Raw genomic sequence first — 14834 nt, forward strand, 5'->3', positions numbered from 1 at the left:
GTGAGACTCCTGCTACCCAAACGAGTGGGATGGCTGTCTCAGATAGAAAGGAGTGTATCTATATATAGCACGGTAAGCTGTTTGTGTGGTGAGGAAGTGGGTGCATGGTGGGTGCATGGCGTTTATTGCACGCCTACACGTATCCTTGTTTCCCGTTGGTGGAGATGAAGCTGTCAGCCAGCAGTCGTAACACAGGATCTGTTAGATTGTCTATCAGAGAGTCAGAGACAGACAGGGTTAGTATAGCAGCTGTCGACTAGGGAGACGACTCCTCAGCGCTGCAGCACAATGTAGGCTAACTAAATCAGTACAGAGGCTGCAGCTGAGAGAGACACAGGATCCACTGACCTTCTTTTCATGGTGAACAGACAGCTAATGTTGTTATGGTGTGGAGTGGGTGGGGTGGTGGAGCTGAAAGGCAGCAGTGGAAATGTGTGGCGGTGGGTGGGTGGATGGGTGGGTGGGTGGGTGGGTCAGTCAGTGGGTGAGTAGGTGGGGTTTGGGGAATATCTCCTCTGTGACATCAGAGGACTTTGCTGGCCTGGGCCGGCTGCCCTGGTGTGTAGGTTTCGTTTCCTTCCTTCTGGCTGAGTGGCTGGGGCTGAGTGGAGTGGAGGGCTCTGCTCTATACTCTGTTCTCAAATCAAATCAAATCAAATTTGATTTGTCACATACACATGGTTAGCAGATGTTCATGCGAGCGTAGCGAAATACTTGTGCTTCTAGTTCCGACAATGCAGTAATAACCAACAAGTAATCTAGCTAACAATTCCAAAACTACTACCTTATAGACACAAGTGTAAGGGGATAAAGAATATGTACATAAAGATATATGAATGAGTGATGTTCTGCACCACTCTACTCTACTCTATACTCTGCTCCACTCGACTCTATACTCCACTCTACTCTACTCTATACTCGGCTCTACTCTGGTCTATGCCTTACTCTACTCTACTCAATACACCCCTCTACTCTTTACTCTGCTCTACTCTGCTCTCTGCTCTACTCTATACTCCACTCCACGCTATACTCCACTCTACTCTACTCAATACTCTGCTCTACACTACTCTGGGCTCTGCTCTACACTATACTCTGCTCTACTCTGCTCTATACCCTGCTCTACTCTGTACTCTGCTCTGCTCTATACTCTGCTCTACTCTACTCTATACACTGCTCTTCTTTGCTATGCTCTACCGTATACTCTGCTCTACTCTATACTCTTCTCTGCTCTATACTTTACTCTATAATCTACTCTACTCTATACACTGCTATACTCTACTGTATACTCAATGCTCTACTCTATACTCTAAACTCTACTATATACCCTATACTCTGCTCTATACTCTACTCTACTCTATACTCTACTCTACACACCACTCTACTATATACTCTACTCTATACACTGTTCTACTCTATACTCTACTACAGTTGAAGTCGGAAGTTTAAATACACTAAGGTTGGAGTCATTAAAACTAATTTTTCAACCACTCCACAAATTTCTTGCCAAAACTATAGTTTGTTAACAAGTTGGTTAGGACATCTACTTTGTGCATGACATGACACAAGTCCTTTTCCCAACAATTGTTTACAGACAGATTAGTTCACTTATAATTCATTGTATCACAATTCCAGTGGGTCAGAAGTTTACATAGACTACGTTACTGTGCCTTTAAAAATTTGGAAAATTCCAGATAGGCTATTTGACATCATTTGAGTCAATTGGAGGTGTACCTGTGGATGTATTTCAAGGCCTACCTTCAAACTCAGTGCCTCTTTGCTTGACATCATGGAAAAATCAAAAGAAATCAGCCAAGATGTCAGAAAATACATTTTAGACCTCCACAAGTCTGGTTCATCCTTGTGAGCAATTTCCAAACGCCTGAAGGTACCACGTTCATCTGTACAAACAATAGTACGCAACCATAAACACCATGGGACCTCGCAGCCATCATACCGCTCAGGAAGGAGAGGTGTTCTGTCTCCTAGAGATAAACGCGAAAAGAGAAAATCAATCCCAGAACAACAGCAAAGGACCTTGTGAAGATGCTGGAGGAAACAGGTAGAAAAGTATCTATATACACAGTTAAACGAGTCCTATATCGACATAACCTGAAAGACCGCTCAGCAAGGAAGAAGCCACTGCTCCAAAACCGCCATAAAAAAGCCAGACTAAGGTTTGCAACTGCACATGGGGACAAAGATGGTACTTTTTGGAGAAATGTCCTCTGGTCTGATGAAACAAAAATAGAATTGTTTGGCCATAATGACCATTTTTATGTTTGGAGGAAAAAGGGGGAGGCTTGCAAGCCGAAGAACACCATCCCAACCATGAAACACGGGGTTGGCAAGCATCATGTTGTGGGGGTGCTTTGCTGCAGGAGGGCCTGGTGCACTTCACAAAATAGATGGCATCATGAGGGAGGGAAATTATGTGGATATTTTGAAGCAACATCAGTCAGGAAGTTAAAGCTTGGTCGCAAATGGGTCTACCAAATTGACAATGACCCCAAGTAGGTCTTCCAAAGTTGTGGCAAAATGGCTTAAGTACAACAAAGTCAAGGTATTGGAGTGGCCATCACAAAGCCCTGACCTCAATCCTATAGAAAATGTGTGGGCAGAACTGGAAAAGCGTGTGTGAGCAAGGAGGCCTACAAACCTGACTCAGTTACACCAGCTCTGTCAGGAGGAATGGGTCAAAATTCACCCAATTTATTGTGCGAAGCTTGTGGAGGGCTACCCGAAACGTTTGACCCATGTTAAACAATTTAAAGGCAATGCTACGAAATACTAATTGAGTGTATGTAAACTTCTGATCCACTGGGAATGTGATGAATGAATTAAAAAGCTGAAATAAATCATTCTCTCTACTATTATTCTGACATTTCACATTCTTAAGACAAAGTGGTGATCCTAAATGACATAAGACAGGACATTTTTACTAGGATTAAATGTCAGGAATTGTGAAAAACTGAGTTTAAACTTCCGACTTCAACTGTATATACTCTATGCTCTACTATATACTCAAATCAAATGTTATACTCTGCTCGATACTCTGCTCTACTTTATACACTGCTCTTTGCTCTGCTCTACTCTACTCTGCTCTACTCTACTCTATACTACACCGCTCTACTCTATATTCTACTATATACTCTATACTATGTTCTACTCTGTTCTACTATATACACTGCTCTACTCTATACTCTGCTCTACCATATACTCTACACTCTGCTCTATACTCGACTCTATTCTCTGTTCTACTCTATACTCTACTCTCCCTATACTCTGTTATATACTCTGCACTACTCTATACTCTGCTCTACTTTATACTCTGCTCTATACTCTGTTCTACTCTCTACTCTGTACCCTATACTCTGTACTCTGCTCTATACTGCTCCACTCTACTTTACTCTACACCATGCTCTATTCTCTGCTCTACTCTATATCCTATACTCTGTACTCTGCTCTATACTCTGCACTACTCCATACTCTACTTTATAATCTGCTCTATACTCTACTCTACTCTATACCCTATACTCTACTCTGTACTCTGCTCTATACTGCTCCACTCTACTTTACTCTACACCATGCTCTATTCTCTGCTCTACTCTATACCCTATACTCTACTCTGTACTCTGCTCTATACTGCTCCACTCTACTTTACTCTACACCATGCTCTATTCTCTGCTCTACTCTATACCCTATACTCTACTCTGTACTCTGCTCTATACTGCTCCACTCCACTTTACTCTACACCATGCTTTATTCTCTGCTCTACTCTATACTCTGTACTCTGCTCTATACTGCTCCACTCCACTTTACTCTACACCATGCTCTATTCTCTGCTCTACTCTATACCCTATACTCTGTACTCGGCTCTATACTGCTCCACTCTACTTTACTTTACACCATGCACTATTCTCTGCTCTACTCTATACCCTATACTCTACTCTGTACTCTGCTCTATACTGCTCCACTCTACTTTACTCTACACCATGCTCTATTCTCTGCTCTACTCTATACCCTATACTCTACTCTGTACTCTGCTCTATACTACTCCACTCCACTTTACTCTACACCATGCTCTATTCTCTGCTCTACTCTATACTCTGCTCTATACTCTGCTCTACTCTATACTCTACTCTATACCCTATACTCTACTCTATACTCTGCTCTAGTTTATACTCTGCTCTATACTCTGCTCTACTCTATACTCTACTCTATACTCTACTCTATACTCTGCTCTATACTGCTCCACTCCACTTTACTCTACACCATGCTCTATACTCTGCTCTAGTTTATACTCTGCTCTATACTCTGCTCTACTCTATACTCTACTCTATACTCTACTCTATACTCTGCTCTACTTTATACTCTGCTCTATACTCTACTCTGTACTCTGCTCTATACAGCTCCACTCCACTTTACTCTACACCATGCTCTATTCTCTGCTCTACTCTATACTCTGTACTCTGCTCCACTCTACTTTACTCTACACCATGCTCTATTCTCTGCTCTACTCTATACCCTATACTCTGCTCTGTACTCTGCTCTATACTGCTCCACTCCACTTTACTCTACACCATGCTCTATTCTCTGCTCTACTCTATACTCTGTACTCTGCTCCACTCTACTTTACTCTACACCATGCTCTATTCTCTGCTCTACTCTATACCCTATACTCTACTCTGTACTCTGCTCTATACTGCTCCACTCTACTTTACTCTACACCATGCCCTATTCTCTGCTCTACTCTATACCCTATACTCTGTACTCTGCTCTATACTGCTCCACTCCACTTTACTCTACACCATGCTCTAGTCTCTGCTCTACTCTATACTCTGTACTCTGCTCTATACTGCTCCACTCCACTTTACTCTACACCATGCTCTATTCTCTGCTCTACTCTATACCCTATACTCTGTACTCGGCTCTATACTGCTCCACTCTACTTTATTCTACACCATGCACTATTCTCTGCTCTACTCTATACCCTATACTCTACTCTGTACTCTGCTCTATACTGCTCCACTCTACTTTACTCTACACCATGCTCTATTCTCTGCTCTACTCTATACCCTATACTCTACTCTGTACTCTGCTCTATACTGCTCCACTCTACTTTACTCTACACCATGCTCTATTCTCTGCTCTACTCTATACCCTATACTCTACTCTGTACTCTGCTCTATACTGCTCCACTCTACTTTACTCTACACCATGCTCTATTCTCTGCTCTACTCTATACCCTATACTCTACTCTGTACTCTGCTCTATACTGCTCCACTCTACTTTACTCTACACCATGCTCTATTCTCTGCTCTACACTATACTCTACGCTATACCCCATACTCTACTCTATACTCTGCTCTACTCTATACTCTACGCTATACCCTATACTCTACTCTATACTCTGCTCTACTTTATACTCTGCTCTATACTCTGCTCTACTCTATACTCTACGCTGTACTCTGCTCTATACTGCTCCACTCTACTTTACTCTACACCATGCTCTATTCTCTGCTCTACACTATACACACACATACACACACACACTGGTGCTCATATGGATGTGTCTAAGGCTGTCTAATTGGTGCACACAGGAATAGAGGTAATTTATGGAAGGGTTGGCTGAACTCTGTCAGACTACAGGAGCACTCTGTTTTGTTAAAGAGGGATTTAACCTCAGCCGCTCTCCAAGTTACTGCTGCAGAGCTGCTTTTAATTCAAATGAAATGTAATTCTATGAAAAAGGCTCCGCTACCATTGCAGCAATTGGTTAATTCACTTGAGAGGAGAATATTTGCATTTCAGGAGTGTTTGAACAGAGTGTTTTTTTTTTTCAGTTCCCACTGGCATCTGTGTTAAGGTGCGACTGAAGGTCAGGACACTTCACCGTGCAAAGAGAGTCCACTGTGTGTGTGTGTGTGTGTGTGTTGGGGGGGGGGTGCAAGCAGACCAGACTTTAGATCCCCTGCAGATTGAGCGACTGACTCTGGACTCTGGACTCTGGACAGGATCAGCTGTCTGTGCAGTGATGGCTGTCCAGTGTTGTCATGGAGACGGTGGTGTGAGGCTGCACAATAGAAGTTCAGTAGCCTGGTCCCAGATCTGTTTGTGCTCTTGCCAACTCAATTGCTGTCCTTGTTAAGCCAAGCATGACAAGGAGTTGGCATGATAGCACAAACACAATTGTACATACAGTGAAGACTGAATGGTGCTGGGAAGAACAGTGAGCTAAGCTCCTTCCCACCCTGGGAGGCTGTTGTGGTTGTGTTGTCCCAGTTAGTCACCCACCCCACAGTGGGAGTCATCCTGTGTTGAATATGGAGCTAATGGTGATGTACCCAATGAGCCATATGAAGATCCATCACATATATTACTGGACAGAGCCAGCGATGTTTCTGGATATATTCTCTCTCGCTTTCGCTCTCTCTCTCTCTCTCTTCACTGTACTGTAGCCTCATCAATCATGGGAACTAGCACAGAGAGAGTGGCAGAGCAACAGTCCGTCTCTGCTGGTTAACAGGCTCACTGAGAGTAGAGCTCTTGGAGACAGAGAGAGTGGGACTCTGATGTTATAGCTGAGGCTGTGGAGAATGGAGAGCATGAACCTCAAGTTCTGGAGGTTAAAAATAAGAGCGTGTGAGCTCTCTCTCTCTCTCTCTCTCTCTCTCTCTTTCTCTCTCTCTGCAGGCACATGGTCAGCATTGTCATGTAGTAGTGCAGTGCAGTAGAGCAGCGGAGCAGGCTGCAGACATACGCAGGACCGCTGATGAATTATTGAACAGTGCCAAGTGGACGTGATGTCGGCATGCATGCAGCGCATACAGAGGACTGGGGAGAGGCATGGGGAGAGGCATGGGGAGAGGCATGGGGAGAGGCATGGGGAGAGGCATGGGGAGAGGCATGGGGAGAGAGGGAGAGGCATGGGGAGAGGCATTGGGAGAGGGGGAGAGGCATGGGGAGAGAGGGAGAGGCATAGGGAGAGAGGGAGAGGCATGGGGAGAGAGGGAGAGGCATGGGGAGAGAGGGAGAGGCATGGGGAGAGAGGGAGAGGCATGGGGAGAGGGAGAGGCATGGGGAGAGAGGGAGAGGCATGGGGAGAGGCATGGGGAGAGAGGGAGAGGCATGGGGAGAGGCATTGGGAGAGAGGGAGAGGCATGGGGAGAGAGGGAGAGGCATGGGGAGAGAGGGAGAGGCATGGGGAGAGAGGGAGAGGCATGGGGAGAGGGAGAGGCATGGGGAGAGAGGGAGAGGCATGGGGAGAGAGGGAGAGGCATGGGGAGAGAGGGAGAGGCATGGGGAGAGAGGGAGAGGCATGGGGAGAGAGGGAGAGGCATGGGGAGAGAGGGAGAGGCATGGGGAGAGAGGGAGAGGCATGGGGAGAGGCATGGGGGAGAGAGGAAGAGGCATGGGGAGAGAGGGAGAGGCATGGGGAGAGAGGGAGAGGCATGGGGAGAGAGGGAGAGGCATGGGGAGAGAGGGAGAGGCACGGGGAGAGAGGGAGAGGCACGGGGAGAGAGGGAGAGGCACGGGGAGAGAGGGAGAGGCACGGGGAGAGAGGGAGAGGCACGGGGAGAGAGGGAGAGGCACGGGGAGAGAGGGAGAGGCACGGGGGAGGGAGAGGGAGAGGCACGGGGAGAGAGGGAGAGGCACGGGGAGAGAGGGAGAGGCACGGGGAGAGAGGGAGAGGCACGGGGAGAGAGGGAGAGGACACGGGGAGAGAGGGAGAGACACGGGGAGAGAGGGAGAGACACGGGGAGAGAGGGAGAGGCATGGGGAGAGAGGAAGAGGCATGGGGAGAAAGAAGGAACAAGCTTGGGTGAGGGAGAGACAGATAGTATGGGAAGGGGTGTGTTTATGTTTGCAACAGAGAAATATGTCGAGAAAAGGGTATTTGTATGAAATAATGCATGTGAGAGAGGTGGAGAGTGTGTGGAGTTGGTAGTAAGAAAGAGGGGTTTATTGAGGGAGAGAAGGCAGTATATTTCCATCTGCATCGGTGGATTAACTGAAAAAGACAATGCATATCTTAACAGTCAAACAGGTGGCCATGTGCCATGAATCAATACACATACACTGATTTAATCCACTACCAGATTAGATCCACTCCTGTCACAATCATTTATTTAAAATGGAAAGATGATTCATGCATTGGAACAAACTTAGACTGTTTTAAGGCATGGGTAAGAGGTTTAAGAGCATGTTGGGAGAGAGGGAGAGGCAGGGGAGAAGGGAGAGGCAGGGAGAGAGGGAGATCCATGGGGAGAGAAGAGGCATCAAGCTCTGTCTGGGGAGAGAGGCCTGAGCATCCTGCTCACATTGAGCAAGGCACTGGGGAGACAGGGAGAGGCACGGGGATCCTGCTCACATTGTAGACAGACAGGCAGTGCTCCTGTCAAAGAGATTAGAGCATCCTGCTCACATTGTAGACAGACAGGCAGTCCCAGTCAAGCTCTGTCTCAACCTACTCCGAGCATCCTGCTCATTACTGGGAGAACAGACAGGAGTAGTCACTGCTTCAAGCTCTGTGAGATCCTGAGGCACATGGACAGACAGGAGTCCCAGTCACTGCTTCAGTCTCCAGAGCATCCTGAGAGACAGGACAGGCAGTCCCAGAGCTCTGGGAGCATCCTGCTCACGGGGAGAGAGGGAGAGGCATCGGGCTCACAGACAGAGAGGGTCCCAGTCACTGCTTCAAACCACGAGGGAGACAGAGGGAGTCAGACTCTGTCAGAGAGAGCATCCTGAGAGACGGGGAGACAGGCAGTCCCAGTCACTGAGCTCTGTCTCATGGGGAGAGAGGAAGCATCCTGCTCACATTGTAGACAGACAGGCAGTCCCAGTCACTGAAGGTCTCAAGCCTGGGTGAGCATCCTGCTCACATTGTAGACAGACAGGCAGTCCCAGTCACTGTTTCAACAGAGAAATATGTCGAGAAAAGAGCATCCTGTATGAAATAATGCATGTGAGACAGGCAGTCCCAGTCACTGCTTGGAGTCTGTCTCAAGAAAGAGCATCCTTCACATTGAGACAGACAGGCAGTCCCAGTCACTGCTTCAAGCTCTGTCTAATCCTACTAGACAGACAGGCGAGCATCCTGCTCACATTTAACAGTCAAACAGGCAGTCCCAGTCACTGCTTCAAGCTCTGATTAACTCTCAGACAATGCTATCTTAACAGTCAAACAGGTGTCCCAGTCATGTGCCTGAATCACATAGACAGACACTGTCACTGCTTCAAGCTCTGTCTCCACTACCAGAGCATCCTGCTCACATTTAGACAACAGGAGTCCCAGTCAGATGTCTCAACCTACTTGAGCATTCAACCTACTCCGAGCATCCTGCATTGGAACAGACAGGCAGTCCCAGACTGTTTTAATCATGGTAACCTAGCGTCTAAGCATCCTGCTCACATTGTAACAGACAGGCAGTCCCAGTCACTGCTTCACCCTGAGCCTACTAAGTGAAGCATCCTGTCACATTGCATCCTTGAGACAGACAGGCAGTAACCCAAGCTCTGTCTCCTGCATTTTCTAGTCACTTAGAGCTCTGTCTCAAAATGAGCACTCAAATGTAGACAGAGTCCCATTTATTTTTACGCTCTGTCCTGTGCATCCTGTCACATTGTAGACAGACGCAGTCCAGTCACTGCTATAGGACATCCTGCTTTGTAGACAGACAGGCAGTCCCAGCTGTCAAGCTCTGTCTCAACCTAGTCCGAGCATCCTGCTACAAAACATTGCAGACAGACAGGCAGTCCCAGTCACTGCTTCAAGCTCTGTCTCAACCTACTCCGAGCATCCTGCTCACATTGTAGACAGACAGGCAGTCCCAGTCACTGCTTCACGCTCTGTCTCAACCTACCTACTGAGCATCCTGCTCACATTGTAGACAGACAGGCAGTCCCAGTCACTGCTTCAAGCTCTGTCTCAACCTACTCCGAGCATCCTGCTCACATTGTAGACAGACAGGCAGTCCCAGTCACTGCTTCACGCTCTGTCTCAACCTACTCCGAGCATCCTGCTCACATTGTAGACAGACAGGCAGTCCCAGTCACTGCTTCAAGCTCTGTCTCAACCTACTCTGAGCATCCTGCTCACATTGTAGACAGACAGGCAGTCCCAGTCACTGCTTCAAGCTCTGTCTCAACCTACTCCGAGCATCCTGCTCACATTGTAGACAGACAGGCAGTCCCAGTCACTGCTTCACGCTCTGTCTCAACCTACTCCGAGCATCCTGCTCACATTGTAGACATACAGGCAGTCCCAGTCACTGCTTCATTACCAGCCTCTGGAAGATGGCTAATTAGTGTCATTGTTGGAATGGTGACGACAGAAGTGCCAGTGACATTAGCAGTGTTTTGGTCATGAATACTCCAGATGACCTCGTTTTCCTGTGGCCCTCAGAAACAGTGGAGTGGTTATGTGAGTCCGTATTTACCCTGGCTTTCACAACACATGGGTCAGGATTATGTGTTTACCTCCTGCATGCTGCATAGTAGTGTAGAGGTCAACGAGTTACTGAACAACAAAAATGGATGGAGTGTTTACTCTCTAGAAGACCGAGCCATAGCCAGTTGTTTATCTCACTGCCTTCTCTGCTGTATGTCTCCTCAGTCCTTACTGTACACCATGTTCACTCTCCCTCTTTCTCTCTCCAGTCCTACTTTGTCACTGACTATGATCCCACGATTGAAGACTCGTATACGAAGCAGTGTGTCATTGACGAGAGGGCGGCCCGGCTTGACAGTAAGTATAGACCCTCAGCCTGTAAACAAACAGGAGAAATCTGACCACAGCACTAATGTTCATTGAGAAATACCAGCCTTCACAGGAGATTACTGTTCTTATCTTGGAGGGTTTAGTTTTGTACAGTACCTTTTTCAGGAGAGGTGCTACTGTGTGTGTGTGTGTCTAACGTGTCTGTCCCTGTGTTTGTTAGTCCTGGACACGGCCGGACAGGAAGAGTTTGGAGCCATGAGAGAACAATACATGAGGACAGGGGAGGGCTTCCTGCTTGTCTTCTCAGTCACTGACAGAGGAAGGTGAGTGACAACCCAGTCACGTGTCGCCCCCACGCTGCCTCTCTCTGTCTGCACCAATCTCTGTTTGCGCTTTTCTCTCTCTCACTCTCTCTGCGCGTCTCTCTATCTGCGCCTATCTTCGTCTGTGCTTCTCTGTCTGTCTCTCTCTTTCTCCCTCTGTCTGCCTGCTCCTCTCTCTTCTCATGCTAAACACATACATCTCTCTCACTCAGGCTCTTGTTCTCCCACACGTCCGTTCTCGCCAACCTGTGTCGTCATTCTCTTTTGTTCTCCTCTGCTCATATACCTCTCTTTCAACATCCACCTCTTTACAGGCTTTGTTTTTCTGTGTAAAAACCCTGCATTAAATCACCTGCATGAGAATGAATGAATCCCCTCTATATGTGCTGTCCTGTAGTGCTGTGGTCGGCAGTCTTGGGCCCTTGTCACCCCTCTGGTCCCTGTGCAGCAATGTGATGGTGGTGTCTCAACCCACCCCTCAGAGTCCCCTCTCTCCCTGCTGTAAACAGTCTTTCCTTCCTCCATTTACGTTAGTCAAGGCTCTCCAGATTTACTATGTGCTCGCCAAGCTGCCCGCCGGCAGTCATTCACTAGAACACACTCCTGGGTTTGTGGTTACATTCTGTTTCCCTTTATCTCTGGGGGATATTTCTATGTATGCGGTTTGGTTCAAACAGTTACTTGGCATGATATTTGTATTACACTAAAAGCCTTTCAAGTCAACGGGGAGCAAAGCTCTGGTTAAAGGGACAGACCTGCTTAGGGCTACCCCTCCCTGGTCAATGGAAGGCAGGCAAGCCTGTGCTGAGGCTGCTCACAAGGTCACCAAGGCTTTACTGCAATGCTCATGCAAACATTTCTGGAACATTGAAGCATGCAGTACCACAGGAGTTCATTGACTTCTCTGTCTGCTCTGGAGTACCTCCCTACACCCTTCACCCACCCTGTCTGATTCCCAAATGATGGCGCTGACTCACTTAGAGTTCTTAGGAAACTATGCAGTATTTTGTTTTTTTAAATGTATTATATCTTCCATTGTTACCCCAGGAAATCTTACGTTTTATTACATACAGTCGGGAGGAACGATTGGATATAAGAGCAACGTCAACTTACCAACATTACGACCAGGAATACGATAACCACCCGGGACAATGGATCAAATTCCAGAAGACGACCCAAAACAATGGCGCCGCAGAAAGGGCATACGAATCTCTCAACTGGTCAGACTTCGTAGACGTGCACATCGCCCACCCCTCCCGAGTATACTATCAGACAAGGTCCAGTCTCTTGACAACAAGGTAGACGAAATTCAAGCAAGAGTTACCTTCCAGAGAGACATCAGAGATTGTAACATTCTCTGTTTCACAGAAATATGGCTCTCTCTGCATATGTTATGGGAATCGGTTCCGCCACTGGGCTTCTCCATGCATCGCAACGACAGAGATAAACCCCTCACTGGGAAGAGGAAGGGTGGGGGTGTATGCTTCATGATTAGCGTCTCATGGTGTAATCATAACAACATACAGGAACTCGAGTCATTCTGCTCACCCGATCTAGATTTCCTTACAATCAATTGCAGGCCATTTTACCTACTAAGAGAATTCTCATCAGTTATAGTCACAGCTGTGTACATTCCACATTAAGCAGACACCATGACTGCCATCAAGGAACTTCACTGGACTATATGCAAACTGGAAACCATATATCCTGAGACTGCATTTATTGTAGTTTGTGATTTTAACAAAGCAAATTTGAGAACAAGGCTACTTAAATTCCACCAGCATATTGATTGCAATACACGCATGAGCAAGACCCTCGACCACTGCTACTCTAACTTCCGCGATGCATACAAAGCCCTCCCCCGCCCTCCCTTCGGCAAATCCGACCTAGACGCCATCTTGCTCCTACCGTCATATAGGCAGAAACTCAAACAGGATGTACCAGTGACTATTACCATTCATCGGCTGGTCCGACCAGCCACGCTTCAAGGTTGTTTTGATCACACACATATGTTCCGGTCAGCCCCAGAGAACTACATCGACCTATACGCTGACTCGGTGAGTGCGTTTATAAATAAGTGCATTGGAGATGTTGTACCCGCTGTGACTATTAAAACCTACCCTAACCAGAAACCGTGGATGGATGGCGGCATTTGCGCAAAACTGAAAACGCGATCCACCGCATTTAACCATGGAAAGAGGTCTGGGAATATGACTGAATATAAACAGTGTAGTTATTCCCTCCGCAAGGCAATCAAACAAGCGAAATGCCAGTACAGGGACAAGGTGGAGTCGCAATTCAACTGCTCAGACACGAGACGTACGTGGCAGGGTCTACAGGAAATCACGGACTACAAAAAGAAAACCACGTCACGGACACCGATGTCACGCTTTCAGACAAACTAAACACCTTCTTTGCCCGCTTTGGGGATAATACAGTGCCACCGTTGCGGCCAGCTAACAAGGACTGTGCCCCCCTTCTCCGTGGCTGACGTGAAGAAACATTTAAACGTGTTAACCCTCGCAAGGTGGCCCGCCCAGACGGCATCCCTAGCCGCGTCCTCAGAGTATGCGCAGACCAGCTGGCTAGTGTGTTTATGGACATATTCAATCGCTCCCTAACCCAGTCTGCTGTCCCCACATGCTTCAAGATGGCTATCATTGTTCCTGTACCCAAGAAGGCAAAGATAACTGAACTAAATGACTACCGCCCCGTAGCACTCACTTCTGTCATCATGAAGTGCTTTGAGAGACTAGTCAAGGATCATATCACCTTCACATTACCGGCCACTCTAGACCCACTTCAGTTTGCATACCGCCCCAACAGGTCCACAGATTACGCAATCGACATCACACTGCACACTGCCCTATCCCACCTGGACAAAAGGAATACCTATGTAAGAATGATGTTCATTGACTACAGCTCAGCATTCAACACCATAATACCCTCCAAGCTCATCATCAAGCTGGAGGCCCTGGGTCTCAACACTGCCCTGTGCAATTGGGTCCTGGACTTTCTGACGGGCCGCCCCCAGGCAGTGAAGGTATGAAACAACATCTCCATTTTGCTAACCCTCAACACTGGGGCCCCACAAGGGTGTGTACTCCTGTACTACCTGTTCACCCACAACTACGTGGCCATGCACACCTCCAACTCAATCATCAAGTTTGCAGACGACACAACAGTAGTGGGCTTGATTACCAACAATGACGAGACAGCCTATAGGGAGGAGGTGAGGGCACTCGGAGTGTGGTGTCAGGAAACAACCTCTCAGTCAATGTCAAAAAAAACAAAGAAGATGATTGTGGACTTCAGGAAGCAGAAGAGGGAGCACCCCCCTATCCACATCGATGGGACAGCAGTGGAGAAGGTGGAAAGTTTTAAGTTCCTAGGCGTACACATCACAGAAAAACTCAGATGGTCCACCCACACATACAGTGTGGTGAAGAAGGCACAACAGCGCCTCTTCAACCTCAGGAGTCTGAAGAAATTTGAGGTCAGTACAGGTGCATCAAAGCTGGGATCTAGAGACTCAAAGACAGCGTCTATTTCAAGGCCATCAGACTGCTAAACTGCAATCACTAAATCAGAGAGGCTGCTGCCTACTTTGAGACCCAATCACTGGCAACTTTAATAAATGGATCACTAGTTTCTTTATACAATGCCACTCTCAATAATGCCACTCTAAATAATGTTTACATATCTTACATTACTCATACCACATGTGTATACTGTGTTTATACCACCTACTGCACCTTGCCTATGCCGCTCGGGCCATCGCTCATCCA

The 14834-nt window shown here is 47.2% G+C and overlaps 1 protein-coding gene across 1 annotated transcript in view; it reads left to right on the forward strand.

The window, feature by feature from the left end:
• rras2 (RAS related 2) overlaps window positions 1-14834 on the forward strand; it is a 46677-nt gene that overhangs the window by 26200 nt on the left and 5643 nt on the right. Inside the window, exons 2-3 of the mRNA XM_035756868.2 lie at window positions 10663-10750; window positions 10944-11046. Coding sequence (XP_035612761.1) covers window positions 10663-10750; window positions 10944-11046 — 191 coding nt within the window. The remainder of the gene's footprint in view (window positions 1-10662; window positions 10751-10943; window positions 11047-14834) is intronic.

This window comes from Oncorhynchus keta, chromosome 14, assembly GCF_023373465.1.
Source record: "Oncorhynchus keta strain PuntledgeMale-10-30-2019 chromosome 14, Oket_V2, whole genome shotgun sequence".
Lineage (NCBI taxonomy): Eukaryota > Metazoa > Chordata > Actinopteri > Salmoniformes > Salmonidae > Oncorhynchus > Oncorhynchus keta.